Raw genomic sequence first — 26,989 nt, 5'->3', positions numbered from 1 at the left:
TCCCCATGGAGAAGATGGTTTCTTGGTTTGACATTGACTGCTGTGGCCAAATAATTATTATTTTTCTTTTCCTGTGGCCACTCCGCAGTGGGCCGAGGGGATGACAAATAATGACGGGGTGAGGGTCTAAAGAATGAGGCAGTAAAACATTTGTGGGGTCTCACAAACAATGGTCTTCCTCTCTCCAAAATGTTCTCCCAGGCAACAGACCTTGGAAACCATGATAGATAGCACATGTCCCCAGCTCAGAGAGGATGCACCAGCCAAGCCTAGCTGTCATACCCCGTGCTTGATTTACAGGGACAAAGGGAAAGATGGGGTCAGATCTGCTTTGGGGACCTTAGAGTGATTGCTGTGAACAGGACCTCTGTGTTTCTGAATTGCTTCTCAGAATTCATTTATTTTTCTTCATTGCTTTTTGTAACTGGATAGAAAACAGATAAAGACCAGATGGAGGTATGTCATTGGACTTAAATCACATTAGTTTTAATTCCCTTTTGAGGTGTCATACAATAAAAGATACAGTTAAGAAAATTAGTTAGAAAGGCACACATGACACACACCATGTAAAGGGTACACGTGTTGAGAGGAGAAGGCAAAACGGTATAGCAGGTACACAAAAGATACAAAGTGTTCCTATCACCCTCTAAAAAAAGAAAGAAATCTGGGGGGTATGTGGTTAAATCGTGTTTCTCTGAAGGGATTTTTACAGGGAGCTTAAAGTTTGGTATTCAAGCGAAGAGGTTCCTTCGCATCTGGCCTGACATTGGATACAGACAAGAGAATCAGTGATCGACATGCCCCGTAGATAAACCTCTTGATTATCAGTTGCCTGAGGAAGAACACAGCATTCCATCCGGATTAAGAGAGTTGGCTGGGTCTGAAAGATGGATGGTGTGTGTCACTGATTAGAAGGAGATTCTCTTGTGTTAGCAGAACTGACAGTTTCCTTGAGATTTCTCTGAGGACTCATTTTCCGGTGTAATTGTCATTATTATGACCATCCTGCCGGAAGGCCACTGACCAGGTTCATGGTGATAATGACTAAAGGTGGAGATTGTGGGGGGAGTAAGAGATCAGGAACAGTTCCTTATTCTGACAACATCCCTCCTGAAGAAGAGCACACGACTTTTTATAGAAAGAGACCTTTTGTGTCTCTTAAAAGCTGTTACGCAACAAGCTGTGTAATTGCTTAAAGACGCCGCTATAAATGCAGGTGGAAGAAAGGCGGAAATACTAGTCTTAGGCCTGGTTTCTACATTTCATCTGAGTTTTTCTTAACAGAGACAAAATAATTTGTTGACTAATGATAGGCTTTTGTCTTTTCTTCTTTTTTTCTTTCTTTTTTTTTTCCCCACATCATTTCTCTCACCTGAAAAAATGAAAAATTATGCAGATGTGGCGCAAGAACATTTGCAGAGAATCAAATGTTAAGACTTTTGTTAAAAATAAATAAATATGGTAATACAAGTTCTCCCATCTGTCTGGCTCTGATGGTGAAATAATGCAAATCAAAATCATTTTCTTCTTTCCTTCCCTCTACTCATGTTTTAATTGGGATTTCTCAGACACGTCAGTAGGTTTCTTGTCAATTCTGTGATCTCACGTTTCACTTCAAATTAGTTATTTCAATTGTGGTTGGATAGTCCTTCCTCTTCTTGTGTCTTAGGGTTGTTGTTTTTGGTGCATTTTGTTCTTTTTCAATCAAGAGTTGGCAATAACCTTTCATCCGCTCAATCATTTTTTTGTCTATTCATTGAAGCAGAACCAACGATTGCAAAAAATGAAGACATGGTTTTTCAGGGAAGAGCTGGCTCCAACTAGATCCTTATACGTTCTGTCATGTGTGAAGTCCTGCTTAGATTTCCAGCCAGTCTCCTGACTCTGCCCTTCTGACCTCAACTTCAGAGATGCCTTGAGTCCTGGAATTCTCGCTCTAGTCCCCAGGCCACCAAGCAGCATTTCATTTCTTCCTTTCTCTTGCTCTCTCACCCATTGTTTTTTTTAAAAAAATAACATCTTTATTGAGGTATCATTTAAGTTCACCATTTAAAGTGTACAATTCAATAATTTTCGTATGTTTACAGAATTGTGCAACTGTCATCATAGTCTAATTTTACAACATTTTCATCACCCACAAAAAGAAACTCTACCCATTGGCAATCACTCCCTATATTAGTTTTTTATTGCTGCTGTAATAAGTTACCACAAACTTAGTGGCTTAAAACAACACAAATTTATTATCTTACAGTTCTGAGGGACAGAAGTCCAAAATGGGTTTCACTGGGCTGAAATCAAGGTGTCAGCAGGGCTGCACTCCTTTCGGGAGGCTCTAGGGGAGAATCTGTTTTCTTACCTTTTCCATCTTCCAGAGACTGTCCACATTCTTTGGCTCACGGTCCCCTTCATCTTGAAAGCCAGCAATGGCCAGTTGAGCCTTTCTCACAATATATCTCCCTGATTCCGACTACCTCCCTCTTCCCTATGTAAGGACCCCTGTGATCACATTGCACCTACCTGGATAATCCAAGATAATCCCTTTATTTTAAGGTCACCTGATTAGCAATGTTGATTCCCCCTTGCCATGTAAAAGAACATATGCACAGGTTCCACGAATTGGGATGTGGACACCTCTGGTGGGGTTGGGGGGGGCATTCTTCTGCCTCCCACACTCCCCATTCCCCCGAGGCAACCACTAATCTACTTTCTGTATCTACATGCTACCCATCTGTTTTTGCTTTCATCATATTCCATTTTTTCCTTGAGTGTCATGGTCAGCCTTTGCTCCATCTCCTTTCTCTTATCAGTCTCTTTGTGGCCACCATCTTTTGTCTCATTTCTCGGGAGAAGATGGGCTGCTGGAGAGAGAAAATAGAGAAGATTCTGGGGGGGGGGGGGTGAGAGGGCTAAAGTTTTACAGGACCAAATGCTAGGACAGAAAGGAGGTACACAGATGTCATCAAACAGTATTAGCAAGTGATTAGCTGTGAGTGATGGAGAAACCAAATCAGCTGGATAGTGTAGTAAGGACAGCCCTTTCTGTGAGTTAGATCATTTGGTTTGGGGACAACCCACTTTGTCTTTGAAGGTCTTAGTTACCTCAAACTGTACAAGGAAAGGGGTCGGACCAGATCAGTGGTCCTCAGAGTATGGTTCCTGGGTCAGCAGCCTCAACATCCCCTGGGAACTTATTAGAAATGCAAATCCTTCAGCCCTCTTCCCTACCTCACCAGACGTACAACTTCAGAAACTCCGGGCATAACCTCAGCCCTTCAATCTATGTTTTAACAAGCCCATCTGGTTATTGTGACATGTGCTAACATTAGAGAACCACTGGACTAGATTGTCTCTGAATTCCCACAGGTATAATAGTCATGAGTCAATTTCTAAGTATGTAAAATAAAATACAATTTTTAGCAGGAAGAAGACGAAATACTAAAAGGGAATAAGGTACTTTGAAAGTGTGGGGGTTTTAATGCATATTTGAAGGATTTCTATTTCATTGCAATCCCCTGTCATTCGATATTTCACTTCGTGACCTGCTAGATCCCAAACCCTAGAGGATGCATCACTTCAAAGACTTTTAAACTATATATTGCATGACATGAAATGAAGGTCTGTGTTTCTATTAAACCTTGTTGTGTGTGTCTCATGCCCACAGGTCTATAACACTGGGCCAAGCACCCTTCCTGGCTCATCTGTCAGCATCTCTTTCCCCAACCGACTCTCCTCTGGAGGTGCAGAGATGTTTCACGTCCAGGAGATGGTGGTGAGTTCTCCCTTGTTTCACTGTTGTTTTCAGACAAGCCAGTTCATTTACATTTTGTATTCCACCCCGAAGGCCTAGAGAGCTCATTCATTCTAACCTTTGGAAACATATCTGGAGAAGTCAGGAACCTGTAACCCCTAAACTTCTACATTGAGACAGTTTAGTTACTGCCATAAGAAGACCTTTTGTGGAGAGGCAAGGTTTTGAACCTGACTCTGGGACAGACCTTAGTGGCTCTGGGATCCCTCAGCAACTGTCTACTGTCCTATGTGTATCTGAATGCATTTTTCTGAAGATCCTCAGCATAATAAAGATTCTCAAAGGGCCGCTGATGCCTGGAGGATGAAGGATTGGTTCATAACGCATAAGTGTGGGTTGAAACTCAAGTTCATATGCAGAGTACGCAATTCTACTTGAACCTAAGTCAACTGTAGATGGTTTTGTCTCAAGGAAAGCTTGATAACTACCATACGATCATTCCCGCCCACCGCCTTGAAACATTCTCCTTGGCTTCCCAGACACTGCATTCCCTCGGTTTCTGCTTTCTCGGTGGTTTTTCTCATCTCCCCAACTTCTACGGGGCCCAGGATCTCCTTCTTATCTACACTCAACCTCAGAGATCTCACCCATACTCGTGGCTTTATATTCGGTCTGTGCGGAATTCAACAAATACTTTGCACCCACCATATGCCAAGTAATGGCTCATTGTGGGGAACAAAACAGACAGAAACATAATAAACTTGCAGCCCTTGTGTATATTCTGGTGGAAAGAGATAAATACTAAGTAAAACATATAGTATGTTACATGCTGATAAATGCTATGGAAAAAAATAAAGAAGGGAAGGAGATGAGAGTGGGCAAGCCTGAAGTTTTCTGGTTTTTTTGTTTTTTGTTTGTTTTAGTTTCCGGTGTACAAAACGATGTAATAGTTAGACATTTGTACCCCTCACAAACGTGTAATTTTAAGTAGAGTGGGCAGGCAGATCTCACTGAGACCAGGGTGGGAGACCAGAGCTGTCCCAGGGGCTTGTAATGTGACCTTTGCACATGAAGGCCTCGCCAAGTCAGTGTTCCTGAGAATTCTGTCTCCTTGATTTTAGCCCGACGTGGTTTCTCTCCTTGGAAATGCCACCCCCACGCTGCCCCTGTGCGGTGTCTGGGTTGGACATCCAGGAGTCTCAGTGTGTGTGCCCTTCAGCACTCACTCTGGGGGAGCTGTCTGCCTCAAAGTGAATCACTTCCTTCGCTGGTAACAGCAGTTGAGAGTACCAGTGATTTTTTAGAGCTGGCTGGTTGTGAAGGCACATTTTGTGTGAGAAACATCCTGGGTTTTATGACTTAGTTATACATAGAGGGTACTTGCAACAAGACATCTTCCATGCAGCGAGGGGACTTCACTTGTACATCAGCCAGCCTGGCACTTTAAAGCAACCAGCAATAACCCAAAGCAAAACTGAACAACTTGTTTATTTTTCATTGTCTATTACTTGCTCCCCAGGTGAATACATGTTCTTTCCTTCTCCTCCTTCACCCTCAGTTTTTTCTGTAGAAACTCAAAGACCCACCCTATATCAACTCAGCGCTCATCCTGGCTGGCAGGTTCCTGCTAACAAGAATTCAAGGTTTAGGCACCCTTCCCGGGATGCGAAGTCCTTGGGTGCTGTGCATTCTTTTCCTTGATATCCTGTAACTTAAATGATGTCATGTAAAGTGAACTGGTAATAATACCAGCTTATGTTAAGGGGATAAGAGAGAGAAGAGGGAAAAGGAAACCCCTCTCCAGCAGGAGGTGGATTTCCAACCCTGGCATGGATTTGCAGATTATGTGATCTAACCCTCTGCCTTTGAACAGAGTATATCAAGACATCTCCCCAGTACAACAGAACCGGGTTTCCAGCAAGTTCTCTTAATTGAGCCATTCTCGTATCCCTTGAATTCCATTTTTTTGTGACTATCCTCAATTTTTCATGCTCTAATTTCCCCGACCTTTTCTGAACTAAAATGGAAAACAGTTGCCTAGCTCCCTCTGTGGAGAAGTTGAGCTGTGACTTAGTCATTCTTCCCACTTCTCTTTTCTACAAGAGCACAGTCCCTTTAATTCTCTTTTTCCCATTTTAGGCCATTCTCTTCGCTCTCTCCACATTGTCCAAATAAATAAAAATTCAAAACTGAGCTCCAGATATCTAAGCCTCTTTATCCAGCCTCTCCTTATCACAGACTGTTATTACTCAGGCAGGGAGGACCCAGTTTACCATTTGAGAACTTGCTGATTTCCACTCCTAATAATTTCTCTATGTAACTCGCAGAGACACCCTGAGGTTCTCTATAAAAAGATCAACAGGGAGATTTTAATGGCCAAAACCATGAGGTCTAAAACCCTACATGACCTCCCACCCACCTTTCCAGGCCAATATCCTCTGGCTCTGACCTCATCCCTGACCTTGTCTTCCAGCCACTCTGGACCAGGAAGGCTGCTGAACCACCCACTGTTCACTTCCCTGGGCCTTCTGACCTTGCCAATGGCGTCACCCTTCCTCTAGCTATAGAAAGCCCAGTTAAGACCCAATTCACACATCCTCTCTTCCATCAAGCCCTCACAGATGCCTTCCCAGATAGTCCTACCTCAGGGCCTTTGTACCTGCCACTGCTGAGAACACTCTTCCCCGAAATCTTTGCATGGCTGGCTCCTTCTCATAATGCAGGTCTGAGCCTAAACTTCACCTTTTCAGGGAGGTCTTTCCTGACCACGTTAACTAAAGTTGCAAACCCCCATCAACTTTCTGTCCCATTTCCCTGTGTGTTATTTTCTCCATATCACTGGCCACTATCTGGAATTACTATTTTTTCATTGTCTCTCTTCTTTCACAAGATTAAAAATAGTGTGACAGTAAAGGTCGTGGCTGCCTTGTTTCCTGTGTATTCCCAGCGTTTGGTGTCTGAGCCACAGTATGTGCTCAATTAAATGAAAGAATTGACTATTCCCACTGTAGTAGTAAAACATCACAAATATTGCTTTCTGCCTTAGGGTAGGTGTGTGTCCTTACCTGCAACACATCTAATATGTACCTCCTATGTCCTAGGAACTCGGGAAATTTGCATTAAATTCAAATCCCCTCTCTGTCTCATTCTCTCCCTCCCTCCCCACTCCTTCACTCTATCCCAACCTCTCTTCCTCCCTCCTTCCCTCCCTACAAATACACACACACACACACACACACACACACACACACACACGTCAAGTCTGCTGATCTCAGCCATGGCCTCAAAGCACTTTTTTTTTCTTCTTTCTGCACATGTCTGAATGTGAGCTGAATAGTCAAGTTCCTGAAATGGGCCAGGATTATGCTGGCTTCCTCTTTTTTTTTTTTCCTCAACAGAAGCCAAACACTTAAAAAGCGAAGCGATGGCTGATTGAATTCTGGAGACAGAATTATGACGTTCCTGGGCTGTGGGGTCAGTTTTAGTTTGGGCTGGAAGGATAGCTTACACTCAACACGCACCCTCTGGAAGGTGGGGATACGGTTCGACCTGGGCTGTCCACACACAGTGTGGTCCCGAGGCTGCCCTGTAACCTGTGTGGACAGAGCAAATGAATCAGTGCCATCTCCCTGCTGACTGAGGGCGCCAGCCTTATCAAAGGGCCTTGTGCTCATGCCGCTGTGACATCTGGAAGCATTAATGCTTCCTTGCGGCGTGTGGGCCAGTTGGAATGCCCACGCTTAGGTGCCTGGTGTTCTCTGGCCTTAACAGTTGGTGATTACGCAGTTTACTTTCCTTCATTCCTTCTTTCATTCCTTAAAAGCAACATGACACAGAGCCCTGTCATTGCAGGGGTGATGGGTTGTTACCAAAGTCGGTAACAGGAAATCTCACTGAAGATAAACATTGCTCATCGGTCATTGCCGAGAAACACATGGTTCTAATTTAACCTGCTGAGGACTAATTGTGTATACTTCGGAAGCACACAAACAGGAAAACTCCTTTCTGACAGACACACCGAGTTTCTTCCAAAGATCCAAAGGAACTTTCTCAACATTGTTAGACCCTGAGAAGTAATTATCTCCCTCGCTGTCAGGGAGCCAACTTCACTTACTTCTCCTTCATAATATAAACTTATGACCTAAAGCAATGTTTCAGGCCTCCCATGAAGTCTTCAAGCTTGAGACTTAATGAATGGCATCTAGGTTTCTCTTTTCACTGCTCTGATGTTTATCCTCTTCCGAAAAGGAGTGTAAGAGGTTAGACACGAAACATGGCATTCAGAAAAATGATTATTTACCTTTTGATAAAAGATGTAATAATGAAGTGTTACATCTAATAAATGCAGAGATAACCCAGTAGGTGTGTTCCTTTATCTTTTACTGTAAGATGGGTCCAAGGCTAGAACCAGAGCTTAGATAAACCAATACAAGTGCGAGGACTGTGTTATGTCCCATAGGGGGGCTACTGACTCATTTATTATCCAAATCCACAGCCCATTCTGCCTCCAATATGTTTCATTATCTGTGGAAGTAAAATTTTTGGCATGTGTGTCAAGTGCTCAGATAACATTCATGTCTCACTTTTTCGCTAAGAGAATCTGACCGCATCTGGAAATTCTTTTGTGTCACTGCTTCTCTGAAACTACATCCCATCTGCATCGCTTTAATTCCAGTGAAAGGCCATCCCCATGTTTGTGAAATGGGCCTCATCTGGGAGACTTGTCTTTCTCGGAGTCAATGTAAATGAATTCTCTTTGATAGGGCAGCCTGGAGGCAGCCTGCACTCTTGACTTTGCAGCGCGTTGGCCTGTCACACCCAGAGGAAAAGGGTGCGGAGGAGTGGGGAGGGAGCTACATTGTTTTAGCCAAACCTTAGAGCTGGTGGGAGAGAAAGACAACATTAGCTTTTATCGTAAGAAGTGAGATTTTAATGGAAGAATGGCAGACTCATACGGAGGTCAAAATTGTGCAGTGGGTTGTGTTCTTCCTGTTCTCTGGAACGTTGATTTTGAGGCTTTGCCCCTTTATTTTCTGTTTCAGTTTTGGTCTCAGTAACACCCTGACCTTTCAGAGCTAGTACAACTTTTCACAGTGGTGATGGACTTAAAGGATGGGGAAAAGGGTTGGGGAAAGCAAAGATTTTATTTAGAAGATCATTTTTCAATTAGAAAGAAGACATCTAGAGTTAAAGTTCTGACCTTTTCCAGCTTTTTAAAGTTACTATCTTTCCCTTTCTGGAAATTCAATAATACTGGGTCATTTTTAAACTCCATTTCCAACTCTGCAGGTTTGGCAGCGGACTGTTATTTATGGGTAGCTGTTATGTGTTCTCATTTACCCTTTTCGGTTCAACAACAGAATATGGCTCTTCGTTTGAGGATCAAGGGTCAGAGAGACTGTCCAAATCTAGAGCCTCAAATTAATGTACCTCGTGTTATGATCATCAGACTGTTTTTCTTCTTTGGAAAGCAAAATGTTTTTCCTTTTTGTCTATTTGTATGACCACATTTGAGTTCTAGCTACACACAGAGCTAAGTGTATCAGAAAATCAGAACTTACTGAACTGATAAACAAGGGTACCCATTTTACAAAGCAAAAGAATCTGTAACTCTTCAGAAGGGTCTACCAAAGGATGTCATTGAGAGCCCCTTCCTTTAAATGATATGGTGCACACACAAACGGTGTGTTTTCAACCTTTTGAATATATTTGTAACATAAAGCGAGGCTTATCCATTATGAGGAACTACCTAAGAGTGTTGTCAGTGTTTCTCTGCCCTTATATTAAATTGTGTCCCTGCAATTGAAAACTCAGGATAAATAAATGGGTCCACCCCTTCTAGGTCATTCTGAGTCTGCATTATTACAAAGGCTTGAAATGAATGGAGAGACATGAAAATATTTATCTTAGGACTTATGATTAAAATATTGTCATTTTTTACTGTTCTTTGGTCACTACAAAGAAACACATTAATAAATCATAGCAATGCGATTTAACAAAAGGTACAATATGAAGGATTCTGTAAGACTGCTTATCACAGTTTACATGTAGTTCTTATTTATCTTTCTAGTAGTAAATGTATTAGGTTGGCCTAATTAACCAGTTAGTATCATTTCTTGATCCTTTTATGAACATTACTTTTATTTCAAACCTTGGAGTCCTAAAATTAATATCATCAAAGCCACTTTGGTAAATGTTCAGCCTCTGGTGGCAGAAAGGGAACTTACTGTCTTCTGATAACCTTGGTTCCAAGCGTAGGCAATAGGTAATTAAATTAACAAAGTAGGCATTCAAAACCTTTTCTGGGTTTTAAAGCCAAGGGGCATGTGAATTCAGAGGAGCAGGTGGCAAGTCAGGAGATGGGTCATGTTTACTCAGTTGCCATCAGCTGTGATTGGTGTAATATGATATGGAAAAATGGCCTAAGGATGTAACAGAGAACATAAAGTCAATGATTAAGAGATAAATGTCAGTTAACAGAAAACACATGTTACTCAAAAATGAACCTATACCCCCTTTAATCCAAGGCAATTCAACAGTTTTTAGATCAAACTTTGCCCAAGACCTACATTAGTAAAAACTCCAAGCTTGCCTCAAGGAAAGCACTGTTGTCATTGAGTTTGTTCCTCTGCTAATTTAATCTTCCATTTCTCTTTTATTGGCTGTGTACTGTGTTCAAGGCAGTAAGCTTTGTTCATCAAGTCAGAGACACTTTGGTGATTTCTCCCAAGCCTAGAACCCAACCAGCGGGAGTACATTAAAGGAATGGAGCTGATTCTGGTAGAAAGGGGACATTTATGCCTTAGCCTGTTAAAAATATACCAATAACACCACATGCCTCAGGTGAAAAGCATTTCCTTAATTTGAGACATGTTAATTCTCCTTCTGGGTAACTGCCCACCCTCTACAGTTTGCCAACAAGGTTTTCCTCTGTGTCCAGGCCCACCTCTCCTGCCTCATTTCTGGCCACTACTCCCCAACATTCATCCAGTGCTTGAGCCATGTTGAACTAACCTCTCTAGACACAAGTCTGCTGTTTGTAAGTCCATGCTTTTGCATATACTGCTTCTTCTTCCTGGCACTTTCCCCCTTTTCTCTCTGCTCTCTGGAAATTCTCGTTAACCTCCATGACCCACCTGAACTGCCACCTTCCAGCCAGGAATGCAGATCAAGGCAGGGGCTGACTTACTGGTAGAGGGAGAAATGTGTAGACAAAATTTATAATGACAATAGGAGCCCTGCTCCGAGGGCTGTGAAAGGATAAACAATAAGATGATGGTCCAGGCATGTGTGGAACAGAGGCTGTGCAGCCCAGGTATGAGGAAGGTAGAACAGGACAGTGAGTATCCTGGTGGGGATTTTGGAGATGACGCTCCTTCCAGAGTCAAAGCTTGTAGGTACATGACAGGTTGTTTAACCTCTCTGGACCTCAGTGTTCTCATGTCGAAATAGGGGTAAAAATTAAGGAGACCAGATGTCCCCGTTTGCCTGGCACATCCTTGGTATATATGTCTCTATCAAGCTAGTCTGTCTCATGGACTCCCCACTTCACTCAAAAATGTCCCCATTTGGACAATATATTATATGGTCACGCTACTGATAGTGGTACCCTCTGCACAGGAGTGTTATAAGGATTCAGTGTGCATCACAGCTCTCAGAATAATACCTAATGTTAGCTGGTATTATTCCCATTCATATTTGAACTCAGCGATGGGGCTTGGACTCTGCCACCAAGTGACGTCCCCATTCTCCTTGGGCTCCCAAGAGTTTCCCAAGGCACCATTATGTCTTGGTTTCAACTTGCAATGTTTTCTTTGGGGTTGGGATGGCGGAAGGGGGGAGGCCAAATGCCAACAGAAAACCCGCAATAGCTGCCTTCACAGAATTCAGCCTTGACATTGTATCCCGCATCCTTGAAAGCACTCACATTCCAAGAGACATGGACCTCTTCCAGCTCCCAGAGGTCACAGAAGATAAGCAGCCATGTCATGGGAAGCATTTGGACTCAGATAGTCTGGAAAATAAATGAGAAGGGAGTGGGCAGAGATGAGCAGGGGGCAATGACCACAGAGTCCTTGGCCAACCAAGGAGAGGAAGCTATTGGAGATGAGCGCCGCGGTGCTTATGTTGTCTGCAACGCAAGATAACATTCCTTCCCCTTGATTTTGAGCAAACAGGGTGGCTAAAACCAAGTTTGGGGGTGTTGGGGGCTCAGGAATTGCTTATCTACGTAATGTGAGATAGGGGACCCCATGCTCTAGTTAAAATGTACAGATAGTCTTCAGAGTGTGGGATTAGCAACTGAGGCCAAGCTTAGTAACCACATAGGCCACCATCCTCATTTTACACATGAGGAAACTGAGGCCCTTGGAGACACAAATTGGCACAGCTGTTAGGAGGCAGAGCTAGGGCTGAAGCCCAAGGCAGTCGAGTGTTCATCACGGCCATCTGTGCCACAAGATTCCTTCACTGGGTGTCACTGCCAACAGCCAATGATATGACCTTGGACGAGTCACGGAACTCGAGGCCTCTGGTTCCTTATCTGTCAGGCAAGGCCATAGGACTGCATTATCTTGGAGCTGCCGTCCAAAAACAACATTTCAGGATGTTCTGGTCCCCTTCCAGCCTGAAACTGCATGGGGCGGCCTGGCTTCCCGGGCAGCAGGCATTTTTGTCTCCCAGTGTCTGGGCTGGAGTCATTTTTTTCCCCACAGTGGCAGGCCTGGATCAGCATGGAGGACTCTGGGATCCCGAGGCTCCTAGGCTACTGGTTCCTTCCTTTGACCAAGGTCAAAACAGGAAAAAGTGTTTTCCCTCTATCCTCACGGCTCCATCCTTAGCCTCCATACCTGAGAGGCAGGGAGGGGGTTACAAGCAGATCTCTGGAACCAAATGGCCTGCATTCCAACCCAGCTATGCCACCTACCAGCTGGGGGACCTCAGGCAGTCATACGACCTCGCCTTTTCTTTCATTTTCTCCATCCGTAAAATGGGGATAGGAGTAGCATTCACCTTGTGGGAGTGAGGACTGGATGAGTTAATTGGTGTAAAACACTCAGAGCCTGGCACACACACAGGAACGGCTGCACATGTGTTGGGTATCTGTGGCTCTGGCATACGTATATACGCAACACATAGCAAAATGCTTGTCTTTGATAACCCTAGCAGGGACTGCATTGCTCAGTTTTAGCTGAGGGAGTGCCTACAACAGGATTAGCTGGTCTGAATCAGATCCATGCAGCACCAAGCAACCTTCAATCTCTATTTGAAAGAGGACCACCCTGAACCTCCCAGAAAAACGTCATTTTCCCGATTGAAGTGATTCCCGCATAACCGCAGTTGGGAGCACAACTGGCTGAGATTTTCATTCACCACAAACTCAGTCCCCACTTCCCTTCTCCAGATTCCACTGGGGCAGATCAAATGTCACACTGAATCACGTCATGTCACCATCATCACCCTGTTCACAGGCTGCTCAGAGACTCCCGGGAGAAAGAGGAAAATAGTTCTGAGCCAGGTCTCTGCCCCACAGGCTTGGGACTGAGGCTTCGCTTGTTTCTCACCCCCTTGCCCTGCTGTGCCGGAGGTGGGAGGGGGGAATAGAGGGTGACAGCACCAGGCCTCAAAGCCGAAGCCCATTAGTGAAACTGGCTGGGTTTGGGGCTCTGCTCCCATACTTTCTCTCCTGGCCTAGAAGCGCCAAGTGCCAGTTTGTAGAGCCAGAAGGAACTCTGCCCTCATCCCTGACTTTAATTAGGACAGATGCCTCCTGCAAGATACAGAGATTCTGTTTCTCTAAACCAAGACCAAATGTGTTTGGGTGGCCAAGCCTGATCATCTCAACAGAGGAATGTACATGCCACTGGCCTGCAGGAGGACCATTTTTCCAGTGGCCTTTCAGCTAATGTCCACTCCAGAAGATAAATGGGAAAGTGGAGACCCACATGCTTCAGCGTGAAAAGTGATTAAATTAAGACCACGAGCCCACATTCAAATTCTCAAATGCTCAGTGAACAAAATGTTTTCCATCCACCCATATGCTATATATGTCTAATTATAGGGCAACTCCCAAATAACCCTGTCCCCCGTTTCCCTAATGAGATAAACTTAACCAAGTTTTTTTGGCCAACTGAATAGGAATCAGAACTGTGGTTGCCTTTGAGACGGGGGTGGGAATTGACTTTTGGAAAGGGGCCACTGGAGTGATGGACATACTTTGTACCTTCATTGTGGTGGTAGTTACATGGGTGATTCCATCCATCAAACTGTGCCCTAAGATCTCTGCACTTCAGTGGATATAAATTTTACCTCAATAAAAAGGTTGGAAAAATTAAATACCTACTGAGAATATTTAACCTAATCATGTAGTTGCATATAGTAGTACCCCCTTATCCACGGTTTCACTTTCTGTGGTTTCAGTTACCCACGGTCAACCATGGTCCAAAAATATTAAGTGGAAAAAGCCAGAAATAATTCGTGTGTTTTTAAATTGCACACTGTTTTGAATAACGTGATGATTATCTCGAGCTGTTCAGCTCCATTCCGCCTGGTATGTGAATCATTCCTTTGTCCAGCATCTCCACGCTGTATATGCTCCTGCCTTAGTCACTTAGTAGACGTCTGGGTTATCAGATCGACTGTCACAGTATCGCAGTGCATGTTCAAGTCACCCTATTTTACTTAATAATGTCCCCAAAGTACAAGAGTAGTAATGCTGGCAATTTAGATGTGCCAAAGAGAAGCTATAATGTGCTTCCTTTATGAGGTGTGATTGAAAAATACAGTGAATGTTTAAATTTTAAATTTTTTATTACAGTAAAAGACACATTGCCATTAATCCCCCTCAAAATACTCCCCTTCGCTTCAAACACGCTTAGCTCATCGTTTTTGCCACTTTCTGAAGCAGTTCTGGAAGTCCTCTTTCTTGAATGTCTTTACTTCATCCTCCATCATGACAATACTCCATGTCACACATCGCTTCTAGAACGGCAATTTCTGTCAAATAAAAATATTACGGTGTGTCCCCATCCACCGTATTCACCAGATCTGGCACCATGCAACTTCTGGCTCTTCCCCAAAGTCAAAATGACCATGAAAAGAAAACGTTTTGGATTGATTCAGGACATCAAGGCAGCCACAACAGCACAACTAAAGACACTCACAAAAGAGGACTTCCAGAACTGCTTTAGAAATTGTCAAGAACAATGGGATAAGTGTATTTGAAGCAAGGGGGTGTATGTTGAGGGGGATTAATGGCAACGTGTCTTTTACTGTAATAATTTTTTTTTAATTTAAACATTCACCATATTTTTAAATCACACCTCGTAAGTGAAAAGGTATATATGTGTAGGAACAAAACGTAGTTTTTTCAGTACTATCTGCAATTTCAGGCATCCACTGGGGGTCTTGGAATGTATCCCCTGCAGATAAGGGGGGACTGCTGTACTTAAAATTATATGAGAATAATATATTAATTTATATTACTCTTCCCATTCACACATTTCACAAAATGGTTTTATGCAAATGTACATCTTTTGAGATCAATGTATACCATTGCTAAGCCACTTTTTAGTCAATAGCTTTCTGAGCATATCATCTTCAATTTGTCTAATTTATTTGAAATGCAAAACTTTTTGGATCCATGTTTGATGCTGAATTTTTTTTATTAAAATTTATTGGGGGTGACAATGGTTAGTAAAGTTACATAGGTTTCAAGTGTATAATTCTGTAATACATCATCTACATATCACATTGTGTGTTTACCACCCAGAGTCAGTTCTCCTTCCATCACCATATATTTCACCCCATTTACCCTCATTTACTACCCCCTTCTCCCCCTTACGCTTTGGTAACCACTAAATTATCTGTGTTTATGAGTTTTTGTTTCTTTATTTGTTAGTCTTATTCCTTGGTTGCTTTCAGTTTTATATCCCACATATCAATGTATAACACTGCAGCAGATGTATTTCTCATTTGTCTTGTAAGTTATTACTCATGATATTCACTACATAGGAAACATGTTTTGCTTTCTGAAATGAGCTTTAAAATGTTTATCACAACTTACAAATGCACCCCAGGAATAATCACTAAATATGTGTTAAATCTCATTGTCTTCTTGCCATTAATGCCCTCTCGTGACCTCTAAGAATATCCAAAACCAACGTTAATTGAGACCATTTCAGGCTGGTGTCTTCCCAGATTTTGTGGTTCAAATAAAGTAATTGAGAGAATACCAAATTATGAGAACCTTTTAAAGAATAACAAGTCATAAACTATAAGAGATTTGTAATACTTTTCTAATAATTAATTAGATGAAATATACCTTCATGTTACTTATTTTCAGGTATATACTGTGAATCCTGGCATATGTGTTCAGACCAGAGATAAAATAGAGACCAATTTAGTACATTTTGGGGTCTTGTTTTATAGTTCATTATTAAAAGATTAACATTGTTAGCTTAAGTTAGAAGTTTCTTTAGGTAAAAAATTTAAACCTTACTCCCTACCACGAATGAGAAGTTGAAAAATTATTTAATAAATTCAAACTATATACTGTATCTTACTCAAGGACCTTAAAGATAGGAGAGTTGGTTTAAACAGATGCTTCTGGTTAGAAATGGGATTGTAAACACAATCCTAAATTATGAATTACCAATTATTAATTTTGTGACTTGATCTTCAGTCATGTCCAGTATTCAGCTTTAACCAGTGTAATGTGGTGCTATATAAAGAAGACTGTTTTTTAAACAATTCCTCCATTTGGGCATTAAAAATAGTGTTGTTCTTAAAGAAATCATATGGAAGACTATACACTGTCACTTTGGGTTTCTTTTGCCTTTGATGTTGCTGTTGCCCAAAACCATTGCTATTGCTGTCAGAAAACTCACCAAGAGCTCACTGGGCATATAAGCTGCTGTATGGCTAAGTGAGGTGGCTGCCCAACCTTTTTTTTTTTTTTTTGTAGCAGAACCCTGGTTTTAAATGGCATTACAAGTGGTTGAAGCTCTCTAGTTGGAGCAGAGATGAGGGCCCAGAGCAGTCCTGCTGGATCCCTCTTCTCCTCACTAGAGAGACTACTATGGGATTTTACAGCACCCTGGGGGTTCCATGGGACACAGTTTGAACCCCTCTGGCAGTGGATCAGGCATAAAGGTTTGGTCTCAGAAGATCTGGGTTCAAAATCTGGGTTCTGGACTCTGTGATTATTGTTGGCAAGTGACTTAACCTGAGTCTCATTTTCCTCATCCGGACAAAGAGCGTGAATGCTTATCTCAGAGCGTTGTAAGAATGCTGATAAATGTGCTTTGGAGATGATGAAAGTAGGTTTATTTTGTTCCTTAAGTCTTACGGTTTCCTAGACACGTCTCATTTACATGTTGTATGCCATGTCATCTTAGTTATTTAAGGACTGAGGATCTACATTTTCTATCGTTCCCCCTTGCTGATGCTTCTACTTCTGCCTTTCAGCTTTTCGGCCATTGTCGTCCACTGGAGAATGGACAAGGGGGAAAGCTGACTTTCGGCCCTACTGCTACCACCTCTACCATAAAGAATTCCATGCTTATGATCCATTCTCGGGTGGACCAATCTGACAGATTTCTTTTCATTTTCAGGTGGGCCAAGAGAAGGGAAACTGTTCTTTCCAGAAAAACCCAACCCCCTGCATCATCCCTCAAGAACAAGAAAATATCTTCCATACTATATTTGCTTTTTTCACAAAGTCTGGAAGAAAAGTCTTGGTAAGAATTTGCGTACTGGTTGGGTCAACATGGGTGGTCCTCACTAAGAAGGCAAGTCTGAGATGAGAGGCCAGTTTTCTATTTGGCATTTATGATTCCCCAAATCTGGTTTTAATCAATTGGCTTAGAAAATCACGAGGACTGTGGTCAGCTCCTATGTTTCAGCCTGAGGTTTCAATCAAAGTGTTAAATTGGCATTCCAAGTTCCATTGCCCGGCAAAGGGAAAACCTTTGCAACCAAAGCACAAAGTAGTAAAACATTCCCTCAGCTAGTAGGAGACTAATCAAGAGTGATGGCTCTTGTACAACCACTTTGGAAAACTGCTGGGCAGTATCTATTCACACAGAAGCTATTTGTACCCCATGACCCAAGAATTCCACTCCCAGGTATATCCCCAAGAGAAATGAGTTCTTGTGTTCCCCAAAAGACATGGACAATAACCACAGCCATCTTACTATACCAAAACGTGGAAACGATCCAAATAGCCATCCACAGGAAAGTGAGTAAACCATTGTGGTGTAGCCATACATTGGCATGTTGCGGAGCAATAGAAAACTGCTGCACATAACAGCATGAATAAATCTCATAGACATAATATTTATGTGAAAGAAGCTAGCGACAAAAGGACACATATTGTAATGTTTCACTTACATGAAGTTCAGAAATAGCAAAACCATCGATGGCGATGGAGGCCAGGTAGTGGTTACTTTTGGAGGAATATCAACAGCAGAGAGCATGAGAGAACGTGCTCAGGTACCAGAAAGGTTCTACATCTTGATCTGGGTATAAACATATGTAAAATTATATCAAGATGGACCCTTCAGATTTATTCTGTTTGCTATGTAAGTCATGCCCCATTTTTTAAAAAGTGAAGGCATTAAAGGTAGAATCATATACTATTCCAACACTTCCTTTCCCCGTATCTTTGGTTCCATCTCTTTAGCTCCTTATTTCAGACTAGGCACACCACTCATATTTTTTTTTCCTATAAAAGTAGGACTGTTTGCCACTTGGAATGTTGGATTTTTTTTTTACTCACATAGTGCTGATGATACAACTATTTTTAAAAGCTCTTAGAATCATTAGGTGTAGTGATATCTGGTTGTTTGACATACAACTGTGTATCTGGCTGAAAACATTACCCCACATATGAAACATCGTGAAGGTATGTGTGGACATTTTGGATCCTAAAATACAAAAGAGAAGAATCCTTGTAACTTAAATTTGGAATTTACGTTTCTTTTGGTAATTCAGGTATTTTCTTGGTCCAACGTGTGTTTTTCTTTACTCCTGTGTTTTCTTGAGTCATATGAATTCTTGGCCCTCTAATTTGCCCTACCTGAAAAATGGGCATGAAAGTGTATTTGCAACTGCACAGGCAGAAATTACGTAATGTAGGAAATACATCTTGTATTCAAGACTCATGAGAAAAATGCTTTCGGGATGCATAAATGTGTTTCTTTTTAAAAACAATGATTTCCCCTTGCAAAAGCCAATCTTCTAGTAGGGTATCCAATGAGCTGTTTTCTCCCAGTTGCTCGACTTGAAGGCATGTTATGGTGCCCGCTGGGCAGAAAATCCCTCCATTGCCCCCTGGTGGCAAGAAGGAATGATCACATCTGGAGTTGTCTTTGTCACCAGAACAGAGAAGCACATGGAGCCTTCTGCTCCATAAATCGCTGTGCATCTGTCCTTGTTCTTAATACCATTTGACAGTTCTCCGATTTTCCTTCTCAGGACTGTGAAAAACCAGGAATTTCTTGCCTAACAATGCATTGTAACCTGAGTGCACTTGCTAAAGAAGAAAGTCGTAGTATAGACATTTACATGCTGCTGAACACAGAAATATTAAAGAAGGTAAGTCCCGCGGAACTACACTCTTGGGGTTCATTTAAAAGCGTTTGAAATGCTTTCCTCATGAAACTCTGCCTGCCCCTTTTAAAACTTTCCTGGCATGTACCACTGGTAATGCGGCTGCTGAAGGATACCAGGGGACATACCAGACCCTTGCTATTCAGTGTGGTCCGAGGACCAGTCGTCTTAGCCTCACCTGGGAGCTTGTTAGACATGCAGAATCTTGGACTCCACCCCATACCTGCTCAATCAGCACCGTCATTTTCACGAGCTGTTTTGTTTGCACGTTTCTTAGACTTTAGCTTGCACCAGAATCACCTGGAGACCTTGTTTAAACTGCACATTCCTGGGCCTGAGTCTGAGATTCTGTATTTCTGACAAGTACCCAGGCGATGCCAATAGCACTGGTCTGGGGACCACATTTTAGATCAGGGGTTGACAAACCTTTTCTGTAAAGGGCCAGTAGCACATATTTTAGGCTTTAAGGGCCATACAGTCTCTTGCCACTGCTCAGCTCTGCCATTGTATTGTGAAAGCAGCCATAGACAATAAAAAAATTGGGCGTAGCTATGTTCCAATAAAACTATTTTCAAAAACAGGCAAAGGGCCAGATTGGACCCATGGTTTGTAGTTTACTGACATCTTGTTTAGATGACATTTTGTGTCAGACAAGTCCAACTTTTGAACCTCATGTCACTTTGCTATTATGAGTTTATCAGAACTGGTTCATAAAAAATACCCCAGTCAGTGAATTGGTGGTCCTTAAAAAAAATCATACAAATTCACTATGATTTATTCTGACCTAAGAGCTACTGAGTATAAAAGGCCACATCCAACAAGATGCTTTAAAAATAATCCCACGTGAAGATAAAACAAAATATGCATGGTAGCCGCAGGGACTCTTATTTATTTTCTTTTGGAAAAACTAAACGTGTCAGTCCGTCATAATCTGTCAATGTATGAATGAATAGCCTTAGAAAAGTCATTCCAGTGTTATTTTTTTAAATTAGCCGTGGCAGTAACATGCTGACCTGAGAAGTCATGGGCACTGGGAGTACGGGGTGTTTTCCCACTTCCAGGTGTAGCCGGTACAGGCCCCACACACCCGTGGAGAGCAGTGCACCATTCTGCTTTTTCTAGTTTCCTTGGGAGAGAAACTGGTTTGAGGCCAGTTGGACTCACATAGCAGAGCTTCCGTGTTGTACCTCTCCCTTGAGAAAGGACAGTGTTGGGAGAGGACCGGGCAGGAATTAGAGCACCGCTGGCCACCCTGTGATTCCAGGAGGAAGTCTGGAAACCCCACAACACAGGAAGTGCCTTCCTGGCATGGGTCCCCCAGTCAGCCTGAGGGACAGTGATTCTGTGTACTTATCTGGCATGTTGATCTTCTTGACAAATGGCCCTGGTGACATTTTTATTTCCCATGCCACACTTGCCACTGTTGCCAGAGTCCTGATAATGGCACTGATGGCGGGAAACCACTCTGATGTCTCCTTCACCCTCAGCGCAGAAGGCTGCTGCTGGTACTTCAGTGATTTGTGCTTAATTTGATTGCAAGGCCTCAAGCCTTGCTTGTATACAGCTCTGGGGCCTGCCTCTCTCTCTCTCTCTCTCTCTCTCTCTCTCTCTCTCTCTCTCTCTCTCTCTCTCTCTCTCCCCGTCTCTCTCTCTCTGATCAATGGTGACTCTTTGCCAAGGAACATGTCCCATTGACTGCTGTCATCATAGGCCATCCAACCCCAGTCTGCACCCCAAGAGAGCAGAAGGCCATGGGGTGTCTTATGTGGGTGTTGAAGGGTTTTTACCCTTTCAGCAGAAATTCCAGGTGCAGAACAAGGCTGACCTGGAAGCCAGATGGGGTTGCAGCTGCTTGGAGAGCTCGAAATGCCGAGTGTCAGTCCCCTGAAGCCAGCCACGACCTCCCCTGGGGCATGGAGCATGCGATGGCTCCAGGAGCCCTCCCAGCCTCCCTGAGGACGTGGAGCAGTGCCAGCCTTGTGGTTTGCCTGGGCCTACAGTGTGTTTATTTTCCTTTGACCTCAAGGTCTGGCCCCACACAAGGGAATTTGAGGTTTTATTGTTTTGACCTTAACAAGTTTTCATTTGAAATGTAGGATCTGATTTTTTTTTTTTCGTTATCAGAGGATTTAGATTTCTTTGAAAGCCTGTCCTGTGGCAGGCTCCATCTGCTCAGCTTTTGACTTTGACAATTAGCATCATTATTGTTTTTGTTACTGCCATTATGAATATCTAAGATGGTGAAGATAATTTTATTGTCCAAGATTGAAAATACAGCCTATCCTGACACATAAAAGCACAAATGTATAAAACTGTTAAACTGGGTAAGAGATTATTCACATCCAAAATCATTTACTGCTGAATTCTCATCCCAAATTATTTACTATAAAATTATTATAACAGAAGCAGTTGCTTTGAGTGACAAGCTTCCCAGAAGCATTTAAAGTATGTTTCATTGCTGTGTTTAAAAAGAACAGTAATTAGTACATAATTCCCAGGTGAAGGATGCAGAGTGGTACCCTGTGTGTCCTCCCAGGGAGGTCTTTGTGGTTTCTTCGTCAGAGATGAGCAGAGGGCCCCCTTGGGTCTGTTTTCTATAGAAAGAGTCCTTCACTTTCATTTTCAGGGGTAGGTTTCACCAAAAGTGCGTGGGACCTGGCATCTGATGTGTATCTCCTTGCATGGCAGGCAAGCTGAGTAGGTGTGGGTGGGTATACTACAAGACAGCTTGCTCGCAGAGCCTCAGCCACCCTCACAGGTGGGATACCAAATACCCCTGTTGTCTGCCATCTGTTTCCACGACGTAAGCCAGGCTACCTCTCCACTCCACTGTCTGTACCACTGTCTCAGGGTTCTGGCCCTCCCCTAAGCCATAGTTGTGCCAACCCCTGTCTTTTTCCAAATTCCTTCTCCATCCCTGCGTTGGAGCCATTTTCTCATTTTCTGGGTCAGTGGCTTTGACTCAGAGCCCTCACCAAGGCTTCCGACTGCGTCTTGCTGGTGAGCTCTTCCTGAGTCTTACAGGTACCCATCCCATCCCAGGCCCCTTTGTCGTCAGGCCACAGCCTCATTTATAAACCAGATGCTTCCCCCTTTCTCATCTCTCCATCAGGTACCCTCTTTCCAGGTTAAATGGCTTTGAACCCAAAACAGCTTCACTTAAGAGCAAAGAAAGAGTTAAAAGTAACTCATGTGAAGGGTTTCAGGATTGTGGTCAGGGCAGGAAGATGCTTAGGAAATGTATGCTTAATGAAATCAGATGCCTTCTACGGAATGCCAGGCCTGGAATTGTTTTACACAATTAAACAGCTTTATTTATTCTCTACTCTTTGTGGATATGTCAATATCAATATCCAAATATCTGGCTCTTTCCACTTGGAAACCACAGCACACAAACTTACATATGTTGACGACTGGCAAAACTCTGTAGTTTTTCGGTGTCCACCATGATATGAAAGAATTCTCAAGAGAGATACTAAAGATGTCTGTTTATGTGGGCACCCGGGATGGAAAGGTATGTAGCTCAATGATAAAATTTTTGTCTGGTCCACATGGAATCTTGGAATTTCAGCTCTGCCTGGTGCCCAGCCTTTGTCCAGGCCCAGCCATTTTCACTGAAAGATCTTACAGTGAGTTGTTTTGTTTCCTCCACAGGACAGTTCATCTGTCATTCAGTTCATGACCCGTGCCCAAGTGAAGGTGGACCCTGCCCTGAGAGTGGTGGAAATAGCCAATGGGAACCCAGAAGAGATGTCGGTGAGTCAGTCACCCCTGGGACAGCCCTCCTCAGAGGGTGAGGGAATCTGGGTGACTCGGTGCTGGAATGTGAGGGTAAAGACGGTGTCTGAGCCAAGAGGTAGGCTTTGTGGTAGGCCCAGGACCATGCCTGCCTTGGCTTCCAGGCCCCCATGGAGAACTTCTGTGGTCCGCTCTTGTTGCGATAGCATTGTTTTTTAGAATGCCATCATTATGTGAAAGCTCCCTGCTATGACCAGCCAAAGGAAAAATAGTCTGGAAGTACCCTTGACAGGGCTTAGATTTCCATTCTGAAGCCAAGACTATTTTTATCTTCCTCAGACCTTTCCCTGAAACCTCATTTGCCTTCCCAATAAAATTGCTCCATGGATAAACACTGGATAAAAACAAGTTGTTTGAATAACTTAAAGAGGTCACATCCAAATTGCCAAGTCCAATAGTGATTGGATGTGGGAAAGGCTGGAGGGAAAGTGTGGCCCTGGAATTATACTGCCTTTTATTGTTTTTCAGGGTTGGGGAGGGGAGGCTCATCCTTTGACACCCACACTCAGACCCTAAGCAAATGGAAAGGGGAGACAGCAGCCTATGGACTGTTTTTGCCAATGGGTTGTGCAAGGATGCACCCTTTTTGCATCTCCTTTCCTGGAATCTACCTTCTCTCGAGGGAGACTTTACCCTCTCTTGGAAGAGTCAATGTTGCTATGACAAATTTCCAGAAGTGATGAGTTCCTAAAGATTATTACAAAGAGAAGATTGTTAACTTCTTTTCCGATAACAGTGGAGACACCACATGTCTAAATGTTAGAATGGGATCCAACCAAAGCCCGCTCTTAGAAGACTCTGGTTGGGAAGGGTTTGTGTCGAAAATAAGTCTCTGGGTACCTTAATGAAATCTCAGTCTGTTCCTGGTGAGCAAGAGATGAGACCATCAGCTGGGACAGAATGAATGTGAACCTGTGAAACTAAAGTGGCCCCCGGGCCTGGGCAGTCCAGACTCAGTGCAGGGAAGGACCGTCAGACTGGCAGAGGTATAGCTTTCCACCGCCATTCACACTGAGAAATTGTCCAAGCGGTAATTTTACCTACAGAAACTGAATGGGATGAAGTGGAGTGACGCTGGTGTCCTTTGCTACCGAGGGTCAGTTTTTCTGGCAGGTCAAATATTTCAAGTTGACTTTTGCCTTTTCCTCCCTGCCTTTGGGCCATTTCACGGCTAATTCTGACCTCCACCTGGGAGGTGAAGTAGAATAGTGATTCACTGTACACTGTCATAGCTCTGGTTAAAAAGTTTTGTAGAATGAAATACATGCCCAATGTGAGAGGTATGGAACATTCTGGTAGACCACAGGGTCCGCAGGTCAGAGCTAATGGAAGTAATTAACAGGTTTCCTACAGATGGAATCCCTTGTGTAGTTGAAAATTTTTTTCTTGGAAAAATAGATATGTGTGTATATATATCACTGGGAACATTGCCTTCGATTAGAACACTAAGCTGTGGGGTCCAGGAAGTCACTGCTTAACATTCCATTGTTGGATTCTGAATCATCTACACGCCCCCAAAAATACCACTTCCATTAATGACTGTTCCATTTTGAGCACCGTGTTGATATTTTCATTATCAAGAGTTCTTTGGAAGAAGCTCTCATTTCAACTGATTTTTTTTTTTCAGTACTCCCATGAGAAAACTTAACACCCATCACAACCCTGCGGTACCCCCCTTCTCCCTCCTTCCTGTGACTTTGTCTTTTCAATCCATGAGCTCAGATGAAGTTCTACACTCTGTTCTCAACTTTCCTGGCAGGAAAAAAAACAAAAACATAAAAAACTTTTCTGAGTAGGAAGGTTTGCCTTTTTAGAACAAACACGTACTTCCCTGTGTGATTCTTCTGAATGCCTGGCTCTCTGTCAACCGTCCATCTGAGGGGAAATTTCCATAGAGGGTAGCCACCAAATTTAAATCAGGCAAAATGTCACAAGATTTTACATTAGGCACCAAATTTTTATGGCCTTGAAATGAACAGGAAATGTACTTGCGGCTGGCATTGAGCAGGGTGTGGGTGAGAAGAGGAAAACAGTCAGATTTTTAACCACATCAAGTGTACGTGGTGGTCAGCTTAACTGATAGGGAAATCAAATAATTTTCCTGGGACTTTTTCTATCTTTTATTTTATGCCATGGAATGAGGAGAGCTTTACAGAACATGTGGGTGACTACCTACAGATATGTCTGTAGACATTTGCCCTGTTGACTAATGAATAGACATGGGGGTACTTCCCAGGTGGGGTATTTCCATGTGTAAGGACCAACCACAGTAAGCTTACCTAGCTAGCTCTGTATAGATCCAAACCTGAGAATCCAGGTGAGACCTATGGGACTGCATTCGGTGCCAGTAATGTGTTGAATTTCTTATTCTGTTCAACCCAACCCTTCTTACTTTTCAGGAAAAATTGCCAACAACTGAGGCTAGAAACACCCCCAGGGCAACCCAAGAGTACAGAATCAGCTCTGCTACTGCAAGCCACCACCCCACACTCCCTTCTCAGTCTGGATGAGAAGCTTGCATGAATTATACAGCAAACCCACTTTCTTGATATTTTTAAATAGTGGACTACGTGAGAAACACGTAAATCCCCAGACAAAGGATTAAATCATTGCTCTATGGAGCGTCTTCAAGCTGAGATCGTAGATGTAAGCAGAGGGGAGTGGTTCTGTCTCCTTTTGGCAGAACCAGATGGATTAGAAGGCTATCTGTGAGCGCTCAGAATTGCCAGGAAAGCTGGAGAACCAGACTGGGGATATGAGAGGCGTCAAGAAACCTGAGTGCCAGGATCAGGCTCTATCAGGCCATAGCAAGAACCTAGCATGCCCTGGACACAGCAGTCCCTGACTTCTCTTGGTCTCTTGCTCTAGAATTGGGCAGGAGGCTGTCACTGGCTGAGGTTAGGTCTCTGTCACTGGGGGACCAGGCTTTTTCAGCTGTGGTAGTATAGCCTCACCCTTGCCCTGAGATTCACACAGAGGAGGATCCCCCAGCACTGGAAGGGGGTTCAGTACGAGGCTGCTCAAAAGTGAGGACTGTCCCTCCCATGTGTTTCTCTAACACCACGGCCTTGTTCAGTGCCAAAGTCCTTGTTCAAACCTTTAGACCCCTGCGTTGGTGGTAACTTCCTGGGCAAGCTGCAACCTTAATGAGAAACCTTGAAAATCTTTGTCCAAACATGGTTGAGGGGCATTTGTGCTTTCTGCTTTGTTTTGTTGTGTTTTAAGAAATAATGTGCTTGAATGAGCGATGCTTCCTCGCTGATTTGATAAGGCAAGTGTTTGGGGCCCTTCACCTCCTACCATGGTGCCATGGGAACCAAATGTCCAGAGAGGCCTTCACCTCCCTTGCGAGCCCACTGCCATCAGCATCCCTTACCCTGCAGATAGGAAGATGGGTCATAATTTTAACAAGCCCCCGGAGACTCCACTGTGCCCTTCCTGGGTTAGAACAACTAAGCCTCTTCCTGTAGTGAACGAAGGGCATCTGAGACTTGGGCCGAAGAGACTTTTCCAGGATCTCCCAGTGACTCTTCAGTCCCAGCCTGGTGCTCATTTCCCCGCTCCCCTGCAGCCACTCAGCCACGTGGGAAGGCACGGAGCATTCTTGGATGAAAGGGCCTGGAGAAATGCAAAGTCTCCAGCATGGAAAGGAAGTAATCGGCTTGTTTTAAAGTATCTCTGTTAAAATTGCCCAGGTGCCCTTGGAACCCAGCCAGCTCCTTCAGACTGGACCTGGCTCTCCTCATCCCAGCTGGCGCTTTCCCTTCTCAGTCTGAATCAGACCCCAGAATGAAGGCTCATGACTGCCGCCATGCTTTCCCTTCTAAAGAA

The 26,989-nt window shown here is 43.4% G+C and overlaps 1 protein-coding gene across 1 annotated transcript in view; it reads left to right on the top strand.

Annotated features, from left to right (window-relative positions):
* The window catches only part of ITGA9 (integrin subunit alpha 9), a 298,459-nt gene that overhangs the window by 245,086 nt on the left and 26,384 nt on the right, over window positions 1–26,989 (top strand). Inside the window, exons 23-26 of the mRNA XM_019727631.2 lie at window positions 3,662–3,769; window positions 17,362–17,487; window positions 19,226–19,345; window positions 23,015–23,116. Coding sequence (XP_019583190.2) covers window positions 3,662–3,769; window positions 17,362–17,487; window positions 19,226–19,345; window positions 23,015–23,116 — 456 coding nt within the window. The remainder of the gene's footprint in view (window positions 1–3,661; window positions 3,770–17,361; window positions 17,488–19,225; window positions 19,346–23,014; window positions 23,117–26,989) is intronic.

The sequence above is a fragment of the Rhinolophus sinicus genome, linkage group LG10 (assembly GCF_036562045.2).
Source record: "Rhinolophus sinicus isolate RSC01 linkage group LG10, ASM3656204v1, whole genome shotgun sequence".
NCBI classification, from domain to species: domain Eukaryota; kingdom Metazoa; phylum Chordata; class Mammalia; order Chiroptera; family Rhinolophidae; genus Rhinolophus; species Rhinolophus sinicus.
The sequence above is the reverse complement of the archived record's forward strand: the minus strand, read 5'-3'. Positions and strand labels throughout refer to the sequence as shown.